The sequence below is a fragment of the Colias eurytheme genome, chromosome 21 (genome assembly GCF_061535395.1).
Source record: "Colias eurytheme isolate Ceu_HAF_F1 chromosome 21, ilColEury1 Martin Lab GWU primary, whole genome shotgun sequence".
NCBI lineage: Eukaryota > Metazoa > Arthropoda > Insecta > Lepidoptera > Pieridae > Colias > Colias eurytheme.
In genome coordinates, this window is record NC_143000.1 from 9,355,816 (window position 1) to 9,374,385 (window position 18,570).

At 35.4% G+C, this 18,570-nt stretch overlaps 1 protein-coding gene across 1 annotated transcript in view; it reads left to right on the top strand.

Moving 5' to 3' along the window:
* Positions 1–2,478: 2,478 nt before the first annotated feature.
* mbo (Nuclear pore complex protein Nup88) overlaps positions 2,479–18,570 on the top strand; it is a 53,544-nt gene continuing 37,452 nt past the window's right edge. The window contains exons 1-2 of the mRNA XM_090114649.1: positions 2,479–2,628; positions 13,201–13,370. Coding sequence (XP_089970775.1) covers positions 2,479–2,628; positions 13,201–13,370 — 320 coding nt within the window. The remainder of the gene's footprint in view (positions 2,629–13,200; positions 13,371–18,570) is intronic.

An 18,570-nucleotide genomic window follows, 5' to 3' on the forward strand; every position in this document is an offset into this window, starting at 1 on the left:
ATTCTGTGACGTGAAACATTCATGTAAAATGGTGTTATGATTTTTATTACATTGCTTACACAATATCTGTGACAAACATTTCTTTCCTTCGTGTGAATGTAGGCAGTTGAGGCAAAGTTTCATGTTTTCAACCGTTTTTCTTCGCTCATAAGGATGCATTTGTAACAACGTCGTACATGAATAAAGGCGATGTTCGCTGGAATTGCACAATGGACACTGCTTGCGTTTTTCATTTGTTATATTACTGGAATACATTCGTTGCGAAATAGCTTGCTTTGTACAATTTGGATTATTGTAACTTTGTTTAAATTTATTATTATAATTTTTAGGAAAGGATGATTGATTATTATAGTTTCTTAAATGTGTATGCTGATTTGATGGCTGATTAAATGCTTTTGTAGTGTAGCTTTCATGCTTTTTTCGTGAGGTCTCTAGCGTCATAAACTTGGTTTCTAAATACTGTAAAAAGTCTTGCAATACAGGTATTTCTCTGGGCGACTTTAAAGATTGCATATAATCATTGTATGTCTCTGGGTCTAACTTCTGAGATAATATACAAACAAGAAAAGGGTCCCAAGATGATACGTTAATGCCAAGGTTTTCAATTGCATTAATGCTCTCATATGTAACATCATGAATACGTTTAATATGTTGATATGACTGATATTGAATATTAGGGATATTTAAGAGGTTATTAATAGGGTTGTAACGGAGGCCTACTTAGCGGAGGCGGAGGCGGATGCGGAGGTGAAGAGGTTCGCCTCCGCGGATGCGGAGGTTAACGGAGGCGGAGGCGGAGGTGTAATTTGTTCGGAAAATTTATAATTATCGTCTACTTCTACAAAGTACTACCAAATTTCACTCGTTTTCGGCTTCATCACGTTATTTAAATAACATCTATACTAATATTATACAGCTGAAGAGTTTGTTTGTTTGTTTGTTTGTTTGTTTGAACGCGCTAATCTCGGGAACTACTTGTCCGATTTGAAAAATTCTTTCGGTGTTAGATAGCCCATTTATCGAGGAAGGTTATAGGCTATATAACATCACGCTACGGCCAACAGGGGTGGAGCCACGGGGGTGAAACCGCGCGGAGCAGCTAGTAACTAATAATTACGCACAAAATTACTTAAAAGTTAAAACAATCACGGCTCAATCGCGGTACCGAACGCTTTGACAAGTTGATTCCTGTTATTCATTCACTCACACTCCCACCACCCGCTTGGCCGTGTTCCCGTGGCTTAAGCAAACTCAACCATTTCACTTGAAAACACGCAGCCGAGCGGCCGCGTCGCCTAGCGTCGCTCCTTGCGCGTTGTTTGTGATCGTAAATGAACTTCCGATATGGCTCCGCATAAATTTTGCGGAGGCGGATGCGGAGGCGGAGGTTAAATTCTTTGCGGAAGTTCCGCAGTAACGGAGGCGGAGGCGGAGCTCCGTTACAACCCTAGTTATTAAGATGAGATGTAAAGATTAATCGCTTATTATCGTAACGATGACTGAGGATATTCCAAGATATGAGATAATTATCGGAGCTGATTTGGAGATGTTGGATCATTTTTTCAGGCTCGCCCTTAACTTTACTCTTAAGAAACTGTAACTTTTGTGCATTAGATAGTGACGGATTATTGTGAATAGTTTCCGTAAATAGATCTTTAAAGGAAACCCATTGCATGTAATTTCCTTCGAATGTAGGCAGCTCTACTTTTGGGGTTGATTTTTCTATATGAGATAGAGAATACATCTTTTTATTAATATCTGTTTTTAACTTATAGTAATGTTTTTCATAATTAGTAAATTGTTCTTCATATTCTGTGTTCGTTCCGCTCAATTCGTTTTCTAATTCCCAATGCAAGGTATCAATTGCCGACCAGCGGATTTGCAAGGACTTTAGGATATCCTCAAATTCCCACTTTTCCGATATAAGATCAAGATTTATGTTTGAAACAGTTCGCAAAAAAGCCTTAAAATTAGTTGTTTGTTTTTTCATAAGCTCTTCCGTTTTATTCATATTAGAGATATTGTTGGGAGGTTTTTCTTGATATTCATGAGAGGTTGACGGGGTTTGAAAGGTTGGAGGTTGTAATTCAGGGTTTTCTAAAGATTTATAATTTTGCAAGGCTGTCTTTATGTTATTGTATTTTTTCTTAATTTGATCATATCTATTGAATGCAAAATACTCATGAGAGTGGTCGTTAAAAGATAGAAGTATCATATGGTTGTTGTGGAAGTCTACAAAATATTGTTCTAGCGTTTCTAGTCTTCGTCGTATATAATCGGAAGTCTTTCGCTCCGCTCCATCCTTTTTAAAGTTTATATGTAGCTTATCCAATGCATCTATTAATTGCTCTTGGGTAGCTAAAATATCCTCCATCGACATGTTTCAAAATAAGAGATAAAATAAGAAACCTTACTTGGTTAGCTTCAAGTTACGCTTACGCCGCGCCGAGATGTGAATTATTCCGTCGATGTGTAGAGATGCGATGCCTTTCCAGGGCACCAAGGTTGAGATATGAAGATGTGTGGTGCCTTCCTAAAGCACCGAGGTTGAGGTGTGGTGTCTCCCCAAGACACCAGGGTAGAGATGTGGAGATATGTGTGGTGCCTTCCAAAAGCACCGAGGTTGAGGTGTGGTGTCTCCCCAAGACACCAGGGTAGAGATGTGAAGATATGTGTGGTGCCTTCCAAAAGCACCGAGGTCGCGATGTGATCACGGAAACCAGAACCACGCACACAAACACAGCACAAACTTTATGCACACTTTTTGTCCCGGTCCCGCAATTCACCGTTTGCTCGAAGGACCAATGTAAGGGGGAGTTTTGGGGTAAAAGATAAGATATGAGATTGGGATAAAGAGATATATTTAATTATTAACTTTAATGGGATGAGATGGTGAAGCTCCGCCCGGTACGGAGTCCGAATGCGAACTGAACTGTGTGTTAAAACTTAAAATAATAATTAATACAATATAATAAAATATGCACCATCGACGCATTGCATTCCGGGAACATGTACCTATTGTCTGTACGATTAGGTAATCGTACAATATCTTTTAAAAATAGTAATGTGGGTTCAAACTCAAACAATTTTTTATTATATAATACTAGCGGCCCGCCCCGGCTTCGCCCGTGGTACATATGAAAAATAGATGTTGGCCGATTCTCAGACTTACCCGATATGCACAGAAAATTTCATGAGAATCGGTCCACCCGTTTCGGAGGAGTATGCAGACTAACATTGTGACACGAGAATTTTATATATAAGATTCTTTAACTAGACTTCGTTTAGAAGCGTCTAAATATAGAAAATATTATTTACTGGGTTTTTCTTAATAAAGAAAAAATATTGTTAGGTTTGGAAATTAGTTTCTACAACGAAGATTAAATATATTACATGTATAGCATCGCAAGTAAATATTTCGTATTCGTACAATACTTTGGGATTAAAACGCAGTTTATTTACTCCTATTATTATATAGTATCGTACATACTTTTATACATTACTAGCTTTCCGCCCGCGGCTTCGCCCGCGTTTTCAAAGAAAAACCCGTTCCCGTAGGATTTCCGGGATAAAACCTATCCTATGTCCTTTCTCGGGTATCAAAATATCTCTATACCAAATTTCATGCAAATTGGTTCAGTAGTTAAGGCGTGATTGAGTAACAGACAGACAGACAGAGTTACTTTCGCATTTATAATATTAGTATGGATTTGATCAATCCAATGTTTAAAGTGTTAGACTTTGTCAAACTTATCGTTTTTCTTAAAATCACTCATAAGATGCGGTCGTAGGCAAACCGATGCCGTAGCATCTTGCTACGGTATAACGTAGCACTCGTAGCTGTTTCCTGAACAAGATAAGTTCATTAGCATCTTACTAAATTTGTATTAGGTGTCTGTTTATGTACTTGTTAGATTTTTTTAAAGTAAAGTATAATAATTATAACTAACTTTTATTTCATAAGATTGTACTTATATTAACATAAATTTATACTCACCTATTTAGTTCGGAAGATAAATCCATAGCAATATATAAATGTTGTCCATTAAAAATATATTAAATTTTATATTGTAATTGAATACGTGATGTTATTAAGCAGTGACCTCTAATGGTGATTTATAGATTCTCGTGCTGTTGATGGTGAGGAAACTTTTACATAACTGAATGAATACCGATCTTAAAAGCAATGAGTCTTGGTAAAAAGACGTGTTAAATATAATTTTCTGATACATAATACATTGCTGCTTTCTTGGTCCAGTGGTTAAAGCGTGAACATAAAGCAACAGTTAGTAGAACCGAGGGGTCCTGGGTTTGATTCCCGGTAGATACGAAAAGAAATGTCTCGGTAGCAGGACACGGAAGGCTGATCTGCTGCTTTTCCCTAATGAAAATCTATCGGTGAAACAGATTTGTGAATAATGCATCTGCTCCTTACCCCACTAGGGGACATGAAACTTTACTTTTTTACTAATAAATATCATCTTTCTTGAAACTATGCATGGCACGTGTAAATCCATTGACCTACGTAAGCTAAGAAAGAATTGTTCAACCACTTGACTAAACAATCCTTACTTCATATTGTTTGTCTCTCTTTCACGGCGAAATGGAGCGATTTTATGATACGATATTTATGTCTGGAGATAGTTACGAGGCTAGAAATGTAGGCTACTTTTACGACATAGAGGCATCCAATGAGAATTTCCTTTTGCCTAGTTTAACGTAGACTATTCAAATTTCCTATATATTACATACAAAAGGCACCACAATCAGATCAACATAAACATCCATAAAACGGTAAATCCAGCACAAAGCGCGGCACAATTCAATAAATAATAAGATATTCAGCTATAGGAACAATACGGTGACTTGGCAAGCGGTGCGCTGCGGGCGCCGCGCCAGCGTATCGCCGCTGCCCAGCGCTGCAAGCGCTTTGCGGTTATCGCTGTATTAGTGCGGACTTTATACACCTGTGGGTGGAAAGTTTGGAAGTTTTATAAAGCGCTTTCTTTGGTGTAGGTGATGTAGGATTAAGCGCTTAAAGATTTCTTTAATAGGTGATGTGGATTGGGAATTTATTAACGTTTTAAATTGGTAACGAGCATAATCAATGCCCTATGTTAAAGGAAAAGTGCGTCGCCCATATACTTTTTTCAATCATAAATGGCAGTGTGTCATCTTTTTATTATTATTCAACCGAATGGTTTTCCAGTCGACATGATAACATCTATTTTATACAGTACTAGCTGTGCCCCGCGGTTTCACCCGCATTGCTCCTCTCCTGTTGGTCTTGGCCTTAGCCTTCCTCGATGAATGGGCTATAGAGAATTTTTCAAATCGGACCAATAGTTCCTGAGATTAGCACGACAAACCCTTCAGATTTAAATAATATAAAGGCTCGACAGCGTCATTCCATGCATATTCAGCGGATAATCTCTCAAACCCGCACCTACGCGAATACGTATTGATAAAGTCTTCTCGATTCAGTCATGTAAAACCATTAACCATAACAACACCAATTCTTCACACTGTAAAGCCTAGACACACCATTCAATGCATATATGATAGACCACCATATCCATACATTTTAGATGGACCTAGTTCTGTTCAATGGATAATCTCGAAAAGCCTACGCAAATATTCTGATGAGTATTGATAAACAAATTTTGACTCAGTTATTTTCTTAATTTCTAAAGCTCAAAGGTGATCTATAAACGCACAGCCCAAACTACTGTGCTGATCGGGCTGGAATTTCGCATGCAGATAGATTTCAAGATAGCTTGTATGATTCGCTAATACCAGATTTTGATAAATTATACCCACAAGGTGATTAAATAGCGGATCACAGTTTGTACCATGAAAATTTATTTTGACCACACGAGCGAAACTGCGGGCAACAGCTAGTCATTCGATATAACAACACCGATTCTTCACACTACGCAACAAAGCTTGAAACATATCCATTCATATTAGATAGACCCAGTTCTCTACAATGGATGATCTCCAAAGCCGCACCTACGTGGCACCTCCGCGGATAGTTGTCCAAAACTCGACACATAAATCAACGACGACGGCACACTGTACTCTCTTCAGGGCCATTAGCATTTTTTATGCATAGAAATCGATCCGACGACCGTCTAATGCCTCCCGCGATACATTAATATCTTACTTTTTATGACTCTTTTGAACAATTCGTCTCGCGATGCCCGACGTAAGCGGCAGGAACGCGCCAAGTCAATTTGAACTTTAGGGTTATGGTGTAGAGTTGGTTGTTCATTGTGGTTGGCAGTTATCGCTCTGTGCGAAAATTATGTGAGTTACAGGAGTTGATAATAGGTGGCGCTGGCGATTTCCTTAACGCCACCCATTTTTCTTTCACGGGCACTTTGAGATTAAAAGTTTGGAAAATGAAATGAGAAGTTGCCGCGTTCCGCTGGTATCGACGGGTGGGGTGGTATGCAGATTTTCAGTTTTCTCCTGTTAGCGGCTTTTTTACTTGCCGTAATGGGATTAAGTGGAGCGGAGGTCTTTTTTCGAAAGGTAACTGGGAAGTAGAACTTGATCGGTAAAAAATCATTGTAGAGATGGGTTTTAAAATAGAACAGACACGTAATGTAGATATGAGTTTCTCACGAAGATATCTGTTATGTTATATTCTTTTTCGAAAATACTGTATTTTAACATTATAACTAAATTTTTTATGATTAAAAACCCAATACACTTTGCCATGACTTTAAATAGCGATTTTACGCAAAGAAAAAACTTACCTAAGTATATCTGATTTAAACTAAAGGCAAGAACATTTAAATTAAATTGATTGAAAACTTCCATTACATTTTCTGCAAACTTATAACTTTAAGTAACTAATTTCAAATTAGTACTTACCAATCCTCACTCTATCGTTAAGGAACGTACAATAATTAATAATGTACGCTTTGATAATCATTATTAGGAGCCAGCGACTTGGCGATTTGCCAGCTAACTATCGGTGGCCGTTCGGCTAGCCTGCTATTGGATTAGCTATATGAGATTTTGGTATATAAAGATTATATCTATATTTGTAAAGGATTCAAAGTAAAATACATAATGTTATTTAGGGCCGATTTTTCAATCCTTGGATAAAACTTATTCGTCGAATAATGTATAAAACTACCATTTTAAAAACGTATTCTAATTGCCCGTATTTGACAGTTTACGTGACATTTTAAACTATCGTGTAATACTTTATTGGACGGATAAGCTTTCACCAAGCATTGAAAAATCGGCTCTTATTAGTGGATAGATTTTGCTGAAAGTAATCATTCGTTTATATTTAACAAGAAATAGAACTGCATTCAAAGATTTTCTAAAATTCACTTGCTTCGACTGTGAATTGAACTAACTAAAAATAAAAAAATACTTATTAATAAAATTATATACCAATGTATGGCATAAGTGTTATTAAATTGTTTCTTTTATTAAAAATAGGTACTTTCGCGCTATCAGAATGTAAAATATTATAGAGAGAGATAATTAAAACTGAATTTTTTGAGAAGTTGAAAACAATTGTTTCTTTTCACAAATACCAAATTAAAAACTGACCTAAGCCAAAGTATTTTAATATGTGATAATATTAATACAAACTGCCAATAAACTTGCAATAGCTAAAATCACTACGCGTAGCGCCATCTAGCATCGAATAGCTGAAACCAACTACCGCTACACAAACCACAACTTTAGATTACTTCATAAGAATATTTTCGCAAATAATATTTAATTATAATAGACAACATGTTATATAATTGTAATTGTTTTTGAACTTTGATCTTATTCCATGTTAGCGTGGTTATTATTTGAAGATAAATATCGTTAAAAATTTTCTTCGTATAAATTTCTATTATACGTGCTTTCAAAAGAATGTAGAATCTATTTTACATTCTAACGTATAATGAGATATTTATCTACTTAAATTATTCCTTAACTTTACCATCCCTGCTTTAATTTGATCGTATTTATCTAAGATTTTCATGTGTAAATTTCGTCACTTGCGCATTTTTTAATTTCTTTTTAATTTTTGTTTAAAATACTGTATAAACTCCTATTAATACAATAAGCTCCTTCGTAATAATAGCACTGAAAACAGCGCTATTTAATCATGCACTTAATACTGAAAGTCCATTTCCTAAGCATGAGAAAAAATATAATACTTTAGTTGTTCTTCATAACAGTAGATAATTATCATTATAATTAATTAATACATTTTTATTGAAAACACTATTTACTCTTTATTCATACGTTTCGAACACTTTACAGCAAGCGTATTGTGCCGTGCAGTCTGCCTGTCCAAGATGCTTTAATTCATTCACGTAAAATCAAACAACGCAAAACATTTAATTTAAATATCACAACACATTAGCCACACGAACAAATTTATATCAGATCCCGCCAGAATCTAAACGCACATTTGTATTCCGTGCAGAAATTAAAAATATCCAAATAATAATTATTATTTGAGCGCAACCCGAGCGGTAATCTTTGTGAACCGTGGGGACGGTCACGTAGCGAAATGGCGGAAAAAATATCTGTACAGGACACCGATCGCGATGTACTGATGCTACTGGAATATTTTAATTCTAATTCACGAAGAATGGGTAAAGCCATCCCTTTAAATTATACTTTTGTTGTGTGTGGCTTTGGGTACTTATACAGGGCCAATTATAGCCTGAATCCTGAAGGATATTTTGAGGTATTCGAACCTCATGTGAAATTATATCAAGAAAAACATTTGAGAAGTGGTAAAGAACTACTAACTTACGATGTAACCAAATTCTACAGGACATCGAGCAAGATACGGTACTAACATCTGAATTATGGGTTTCCAAAAAATAATAATTACAATTAAGGCTGAATTTTTAATAGAAAAGCTCCTGGATTGGTACGGAAAATAGATTTTTAACTGAAAATTTTATTAGTAAATTAAAAAACCGTAGTATTTTTTTTTTAATATTTTCAAGTTTGAATACCGATTATCTTCGAGACGCCTTCTAAATCTACTTCTTCTTCTTCTTCTCTTTCCTATATGGCAATTCTAAATCTACGAAAATAAATAAGAACTATTATGACAAGATGTTTGTTAAAAACCACGCTGAAATAGGTTCATTAGTTATTGTCACACATACACAGATGTTAAACTAAAAACACCCCTCGTTTGTGTTAGGGGCTGAAATTATCCTATTAGTAATAATAACAAACATGCCTGATTGATTAAAGTATATTAGAAGTATGACAGGACACACTTTATTTAAAGTCAGGTATGTTGTTCTTAGGGGCATGTAAATTTGTGCAGTATTTTAAAGTTGTTAAATTATCTGAGCCATGAATTTGTTGGAAACGATAGTAGAGGCGAGCAAGAGGCACGCTCTACTTGAAACACACAATTAAGAGTTACCTAATAATATTATTAAATTGACGAAATTCTTATATGTATCAAAAATATTTTTAACATATAGGAAATCGCTCTTTTCACAGCACACATCACAATGAAACTTAAAAACCCAACAAAAATTTACACTTATAATATCGATAAACTTTTATCAATAGTTCTTCTATTACTATTGTATTAATAATGACTACACGATTAAACATGAGATAGTATACAATATACATACATCTACATGGACCTTGACCTTCTGACTAATAACAAACTATCTTGAGACCTTTCGGTCAGTTTGATCCCACTACTGGTAACTGTAGTTTCCTGAACACTCATAGTATCTATGTGTGTGTCTCTCTTGTCACGGCTTTGTCCAGGATGAAATAGCCCATAGATAAGGTAAAGATATAGCTTTCTAGTTCCTAGTGGTGAAATAATTTTTATAATTGATCTTGTAACGCTTGAATGAAATCGTAACAAACAATGAAACCTTTCCTCTTTGTGTATTAGTCAAGGTTATGTATTGATATCTGATATATATTGATCTATATTCTATATTATCCTAAATCGGTACAATAATAAAAATAATATTGAAGCATTCCGCGGCCTTCTGAATTCTCCTTTAATCTCTTAAACCTACTTCCACACTCAGAGGTTTAATTGTATAGATTAACATCCTACATGCATCTCCGCATTTATCTATACATGCCCCTTTATTGTAGGCACTTGTGGTAAAAAATTTTGCATATATAATTTTGTTTTACAACTCAATACGTTCGAGGCTTCGAGGGCGGTTTAATTTTTTATACGTAACGACCCTTTTGTATTTTATAGGCGATAAAATTTATTATTGATTGCACGTTTTAATATTCTCGCTACGTGTCAGCGGTTATGGCATTCTGAATTTATGGTTGTTATATGTCGTCTAATTTATTTGAGGACTAGCTGTGCTCCGCGGTTTTACCCGCAGTGCTCTGCTCCTGTTGGTCTTAGCGAGATGATATATAGCGTATAGCCTTCCTTGATAAATGGGCTATCTAACACCGAAAGAATTTTACAAATCGGACCAGTAGTTCCCGAGATTAGCGCGTTCAAACAAACAAACTCTTCAGTTTAATAAGTATAGATTGTATGTGGTATGTGAGGAAGTGAAGTTAGAAAATAGATGCTGTCTGTCCGTCTGCATGTATTGTTTATACATTGGTGCGTAAGAACTATAAGTGTAGACAAAAAAATAGCGTGTGAGCCGTGCACACATGTCAGAAGTGAAACTTCTTTGGCAAGATTCAAAGATACCAAAACCGTCTCAATATTTTTTATCGTCAAATGATTGATGAATTTACGTATTTTTTCTGTCCATCTACAGTTTAACGAAAACCATTGTTATAATTTTGTAACCAGTAAGCAAGTATTCAGTAATCAGTTATAAAGTGTATAATAATTATGGAAACAAAATTTAATAAAATTATCGTTAGAACGAGAATTAATCCATAAAATTCGGAAGGCATTACGCGAAGTCAAAGGCTTTCATCGCGTGGATTTATGTCCGCGGCGCGGTCACCGCGCGGGGTCTGCGGTCACAGTGTTAGCGGTTATGGTTATTATAATGATTTTAAATTAATTGTGGTAAATTTGGTGGCAAATACGAAAAACAACCAAACTTTTGTGATTGCTTTTTAGTATTTGATAGAACGACCTTTGTCTGATAAAAATAAGTTGAAATACCTACTTAAAAATTAGCAATATTGATCTCAGTGTAATTGCCGTGTAGCTACATTAGTTGCACATAAAACAGGAATTTTTGACTTGTTTTCTTCTTTATTTATGGAAAAACTATTGCGAACTTGCAATGTAACTATTCCTGATATCAATTTTGTTACTATTGAAAGTACACATCAATATGCAATGGTAATTTTTATAGAATTAACTAGCTTACCCGCGGCTTCGCCCGCTTTGTCTAAAACCTAATAAATTAAATACTAAAACCTTCCTCTTGTATCACTCTATCTATTAAAAAAATCGCATCAAAATCGGTTGCGTAGTTTTAAAGATTCAAGCATACATAGGGACATAGGGATAGAGAAAGCGACTTTGTTTTATACTATGTAGTGATTTATTACAGCCAAATATAATTATATAGTTAATCTACCCGCTGATACTACGATCCAACACTTCCGCGCGGGGTAATAAAGACAACGAATTCGGCAGGGTTAACGGACTTTTGTTTCTTTCGTAATCACTCGGTATTCGGTAATGTACTACGGGATGAGACAATACACTGTGCTGTACCATCACCTTGATTGGTATTTAGTTTAATTGAGATGGTATCAGGTATTCCAAGTAAAAACGAGTTTATTCTATTGTTCATTACTATTGTTGTATTTTTTCACTGTCATAAATTATAAATGCGAAACTGTGTGAGAATGTATGTATGCTTTATTACTCTTTAACGGAATAACTTCTAAACTGATTTTGATGATACTTAGGAGTGATGTAGCTTAGAACACACGCTAAAGAAACTACTTGCATTTGTCCGCGGGTTCCTCCGCGGGAGAAACGGCGCAGCGTTGTAGTTAAACAATTGTATCTGTTATTTAGTATGTATTTCTTACATCATTAAAGATTTAGTTTCTTAACTTAGACATGGTTAAGACTACTAGTACATGTAGGTAACTAATGTAGGTAACTAAGAACTAAACAATTGCACAAGCAATTTAAATACGATTACATCATCAATGTTATTCCGAGTACGATTTCACTACATGAGATGTAAAAAAACACGATAGTACACAAAACACGATACTACAGCTACCGTATGATAAAGTAAAGTGAAGATTTATGGAAAATTCCGCACCTATTATTATGTTCGAAAATTCTCAAAGCATAACACAACAGCATCCGACGCGATATGATTATAAAAGTTTTTTAATCAATACAAAGAGCGAGCTATGATGATTTTTTTCGTATCCCTCATTACGGTGTACCGTTTCCTTGTAATCAGCTATCGTTTGATGGCCGCTACGGGAGGAAATTGAAAAAGTTCCGAGGATGCCTTGAGAACGTCTTGGCTAGATTGTGTAGCTATAGCTGGTTGCTAAGCTTGTGCCTGTGTATTGGAATGTAGTTATTGTTTTATTGAAGTAGCAGTCTAAACCTGCGTGATATTTATGAAACTATGGAAAAAATAAGGTTCGATTAACAGCTGGATAAAGAGCACGAGTATATTATTTTATGTATTGTAGTCAAATCCTTACTTCCGGGCGGATTTTTCAATCCTTGGTTAAAACTTATTCGTCGATTAATGTATAAAACTACCATTTTAAAAACGTATTCTTATTGCCCGTATTTGACAGTTTACGTGACATTTTAAAATTATCGTGTAATACTTTATTGGACTTACTACCATTTTAAAAACTTATTCTTATTGCCCGTATTTGACAATTTACGTGACATTTTAAAATTATCGTGTAATACTTTATTGGACGGATAAGTTTTAACCAAGCATTGAAAAATCGGCCCAAAACTAATACATATTATAAATGCCAAAAAAATCCTTTTGACATTTATAATATTAGTTTATTGATGACGTCGCAACGGCTCTTGCGTCTGGAGATAGTTAAGCTATAGGTTAATTTTTACCGCCTAATTCAAATCTCTGTGTGAATTTTCTTTGAAGAGACGTGCGAAGCCGCAAGTAACAGCTAGTAGAGTGAATACAACATACAACCATACACATGCGTACTTTTAGCGACGTTTATCAAAATGCTAATCTCAAATTAATGTTCTTCCAGAAATTGCATCTACTGTCGCCACCAGCGTTCTGCGTGGAGCGGCTGGTGAGCAGCAACTGCGGCAGCCGGCTATGCCTGTGGGGCTCCCGGGGGGTGACGGTCATGGAGCTGCCGTCGAGGTGGGGGAGGGGGGGACTGTTTGAGTCCGGACACCAGACTGTGTTATGCAAGTAAGTGGCTATTATATGTTTTTGTTGGATGAGGGTAGAAATAAAATTTTATTAGCATTTACCTAAAAAAATATTTTAGTAGGGTAGAAATAAAATTATTTAGTATTTACCTAATACTTAAATAACGAAGTGCACCTAATATTATTGTTCCATGGTGTTCGATTAACTATTTGATACTTTGCCCTAACATAAAGTAAATAGTAAATACGACAAAAATAAAACATACCTACTTAAGGAATTCCCTATAACAATACACACTCCATCATAATCCTATCAAAAATACTCTAATCATGTATCAGCTTGACAGCTATTCTTTAAAATATTTGTAAAAGCAAAATTAGACCTTCAATAATAAAAACACGAACTTAAAAATTAAAAGGCAAGCCAAACTGTCCACACCCTTTCAGCCTTAAAGGGATTAACCTCGTTACTAAAACTAAACACCTTGAATCTAACTGATAAGCTAACAAGAAAGCACGTAAGCAACATGTATTTTCTACCATCACTGTAAATTTTGTTACCTATTAAGCTCCTCGAAGCGGCCATAATGTTAGCCCGAGGTAACGATTAAGTCAAAGATTATGGTCTAGATGATGTTATGTAGATGTGACACTTGATGTGTGGAAATAGTGGCTGTGACAAGAAGAAAAAATATTATTTTCGGTCGTTTGGAAGAAAATATAGTAGTAGTGTAATTGAGTCACTTTTTAACTGACTTCAAAAAAGGAGGAGGTTCTCAATTCGACAGTATTTTTTTTTTTTGTATATTTGTTACGCGATTACTCCGGCAATTATAAACAGATTTGAATAATTCTTTTTTTATTTGGTAGATCATACGTCAGAGGTGGTCCCATTGGCACCAGGTCAGGATCTGATGATGGGATCCCGGGAAAATCGAGGGAAACCCTCAAATTTTGTAGGCATATACACTGTTTATCAGAAATTATTTAAATTTGTACAATGTACATATAGGTATAGTCTTGAAGTCGGTTTTTGTTTTTTTTCTAAAAATTTACTTTATTTTATAGCAAATTCTGAGATACATGATTATTGGATTGTATAACTTATTTCATATAGTTTTATTTATTGCACTATAAACTGTGTTTATGAAGTACCTACTCTCACCCACATTACGAATTTAAAACTACTCCGTGTAACCTTCTGCTTGTAAAATGCTCATTTCTTGTCTATTTATTATAGTTTTAACTATTTCAATACTTTAACTGACCACTCGATAGCTTAATTCCCTCACAGACTAAGACATAACATCAAATCCTCAGTGAGGCACTCCCCATGCGGCATAAAACTACCTTCCCCCAAACTATTATTCTATACTTGCGCTCGCTAAAGTCACCACTCTTTTGTACATGTTATTAGGCGGCTATATCTCGGCATTTGCATATTTCGGCAGTAAAATTAATTCGAAGATTTGCCCGCATCCAGACGGGGGTGTTTTCTTGGGGCGGCGTGTTTTCGGATCTGTGAAGGCACTGGTTTAACCGATACAGATTAAATGTATTTGTTTTGGTGCAGGTTCGATTGTTTTTTTTTATTGGGCTTAAGGCTTGGTTAAGGACGGATTAGGGGATTCGTTTTTAAGAGCGTTTTTTGTAGTAATTGTTACTGGCAGGTTAGAAAAGGAAAAATGCTAGTATTTTAATGGAGCCCTCTCACATTGAATCAATTTGTTTTTAAGTAATTTATAAGAAAATTGTTTGTAAACATGGAAGATAATTGATTGCTCTTAAATATCAGTTGATACCTTTACGCAAGTATGTAATTAAAATAGGCCAGTTAAAATGGATTCCAAACTCTCCCAGGATATACAAACTACCAATACGACTGCACATTACTAGATATAGCATAAACCGCCATGTTAATAGCCTGTAAAGCCAAGCTAATAATCCCCACAACTAATATAAGCTATAAACACACCCTTTAAGCTAATTATGCTAAGATTCAACGGGTGAAGTTAGCGGCTGAGACGCACTTGTTATTTTTATGGCGCGGGTAAGTTTGATTTTGTGTGCCAAGAACAACTTGTATGGGTCTTAGTTGTGGGTGAATTCGGTGTTGGGATTAAGATATGAAAAAATATTAAATTATGGATATCTGATCATGAATATTTAACCCATTGAGCCCCGAACGGCCCGATCGGTCCACGACACAATAGATTTTCTATTGTGTCTGATATTTATATGTATATAGATTCCGGGGCCTGAGTTATTAATGATAAAAATGATAATTTGAAAGTAACAAGTGTACCTACAATGTAAACTACAACTTCACATAAGTTGAATTTGAATTTAACTTTTGTTATGAATTATTATTATTTTTTGTGGCATAAGGAACTAATAACTATAAAATTTCTTTCCTTGGTTAGACTGTGATACGTTGAATAATTTAAAATTTTCCTGCTATTAACAAATAGCATTATCTAATCTAATCCTTACGCTTCCAAAAAAAATGTTGTGTGGTTTTATGAAACCACGGTAAAAGTGAAACTGTTCGAACGGTTCCGAACACTGCTTTGTGTAGCGCATGTCGCGTGACGGTCGGCTGCCGAGTAGGTATACCTACTCGGCAGCCGCGATACACGCGACATGCGCTACACAGACCAAAAAGTTTGAGACGATGTAATAAAAGTTTCACTTTAAAAATACAACGAACGTTTTCACAAGCAGAACTAAATCAATTTATCATTAAACATACTCCATAATTTATATAATTTTAATTTATATAAACATCATTTTAATTTATATACACAACATTCAATCTCATCCAGCCAAGAATCAATTAACTAACAATGTAACCATACATCTTCAGCCGTTCAAGGGTAATTATTGTCACAGACGGACCTCAAACATGGTCCTATGCAAACTGTGTGCGGGACACTGTAGCTTGTTTGTTGTGTTCTCGATTGTTACAGAAAAATCTGTCTAGATCTTATAGTAGATTGATTATAATGTATGTATCTAAATATACTGGTCTCTATGGAGTTACTAAATCTAAGCTTCATAATTTCATTTACTATTTTTTTTTACAAAAATAACATATTTCATCAGATCATCATGTTATCAGCAAATATCCCAATACTAATGTTATCGTAATAACTTCTTTAGATGAAAATCGTGTTAGCAAAGCTATCTATAAGCGGCCATAATGTTAGCCCGAGAACTTACGTCTGTTTTTTGTGAAGAAACAAATATATTAAAATATATAAAATAAAAAACTATTAGAAATACCTTTAATAATACCTTTAAATGGCGTAACTGTAAAGATTAAAAGTCTGACAATGTATTTTCTCGGACACAATGCAAAACTCTGGTAACCATACAAACACCGAAAGTATTTATTTGCTTATAATAACATATATACATCGTATACCTATTTATTTGCACCATTTACCCCACAAAACACGAACCTCAATCAATAACAACTTTCCAATTTTAAATTACCTTACCCTCACATGACTCGGCTAACCCATCGCATTAGCTTCAAAACTAACATCAAAAGGCAAACAAGACACGACCGATACGTCAAACCCGCAAAGGGCCACCGAATGTCGGTCATAAAACTAACATTAACCGCCCAAATGCAAACGTTCAGAGATCAATAGATATCGTCATAATCCTTTGACCACAACCGAATGATCCTGTAAGACTCAATTACGGTAGCCCTGATTTACCCGACCGATCCAATTTGTAAGCCTTACCCGATCGAAGGAGAACGTAACTGACAACGGAAAACCTGCTTTATATAATTGGAATACGATTCAAAGAAAGCGATAGTCAAGTTCACGTATTGCCTAGTCATGCGAGTGATGACCGTATCGGTGGTATACCAAAACAATCCTTAAGCAGTTTCGCTTTGGGTGCAAAATCGCCTGGCATTATTGAATATAGGAATGTTGGTCCTCCAATTATAGGCCGCAAACTATTTTATCTAACGCCCGTGACAACGTTAATCTTATTAGAATCTATTGGAATTGAAAACGTGGTTGGAGAAATCGGAGGGTGGCTGAGATGTGGGACGTCAATAGTGATTGTAAGATATATTCATGAAATTACGGGTGACTTGAAAACGTTAAGATTATTGGTTCGCTTGATAGCTTTGGGAAATTATTTCATAATTTAAGGAAGTAATTATAATGCTTAAATAAGGATTATAATTATTTTTTTGGACGTTTTTGGTCGATACTTCTGATTAACAGTTTACACGTGTTATCCGTCTCAAAACTAAAAGTATAACATCGACGATTTTACACCTGTTTTGAGTCTTACTTTATGTCTTAAAATAAATTAAAAAAAAATATACTCATTTAAAACTGGCCAAGCTTCAGGATTTTTATGCTACTTTAATAATTTAGGCAAGTTACAAGCTAGATGTCCGTAAGGTTTTTCTATGATACTTGAATAATTTAGGCAAGTCTATCCTACTAATATTATAAATGCGAAAGTTTGTATGGATGTTTGTTACTCTTTCACGTAAAAACTACTGAACCGATTACAATGAAATTTAGCACACATATAGAGGGTAACTTGGATTAACACATAGGATAGGTTTTATCCCGGAAATCCCACGGGAACGGGAACTATGCGAGTTTTTCTTTGAAAACGCGGGCGAAGCCGCGGACGGAAATCTAGTACCATAAAATAATTTGCTGATAACTAGCGACCTACACAGCTTTGCAGTTAGTTTTAACGCTAGTTCCTTTAACTATTTATTCCAATCACATCTTATTAACCTACAATCTCTATAGAGATTGATTCAAGGGTTGTTTCTGTAAGCTTAAACCAATTTGCCGTTTAATCCACGGCTCAGATCGGGATGCGATCCGACGCCTTTGGATATAGTAATTGATTTGTGGTTCCAGGGAGTGATGTTACAAGTTAGTCTTTGTTGTTTTGTTCGGCTTTTAGCGGGAAGTGTACTGTTTTTACGGTTAGTACTAGCTGTGCCCTGCGGTTTTACCCGCGTTGCTCCGCTCCTGTTGGTCTTAGCGTGATTATATATAGCCTATAGCCTTCCTCGATAAATGGGCTAACACAGAAATAATTTTTCAAATCAGACAAATAGTTCCTGAGATTAGCGAGTTCAAACAAATAAACAAACTCTTCAGATTTATAATATTAGTATAGATATGAGTAAAGGATTATTGTACCTGGATATTAGATATATTTCTCATATCTCTAACATC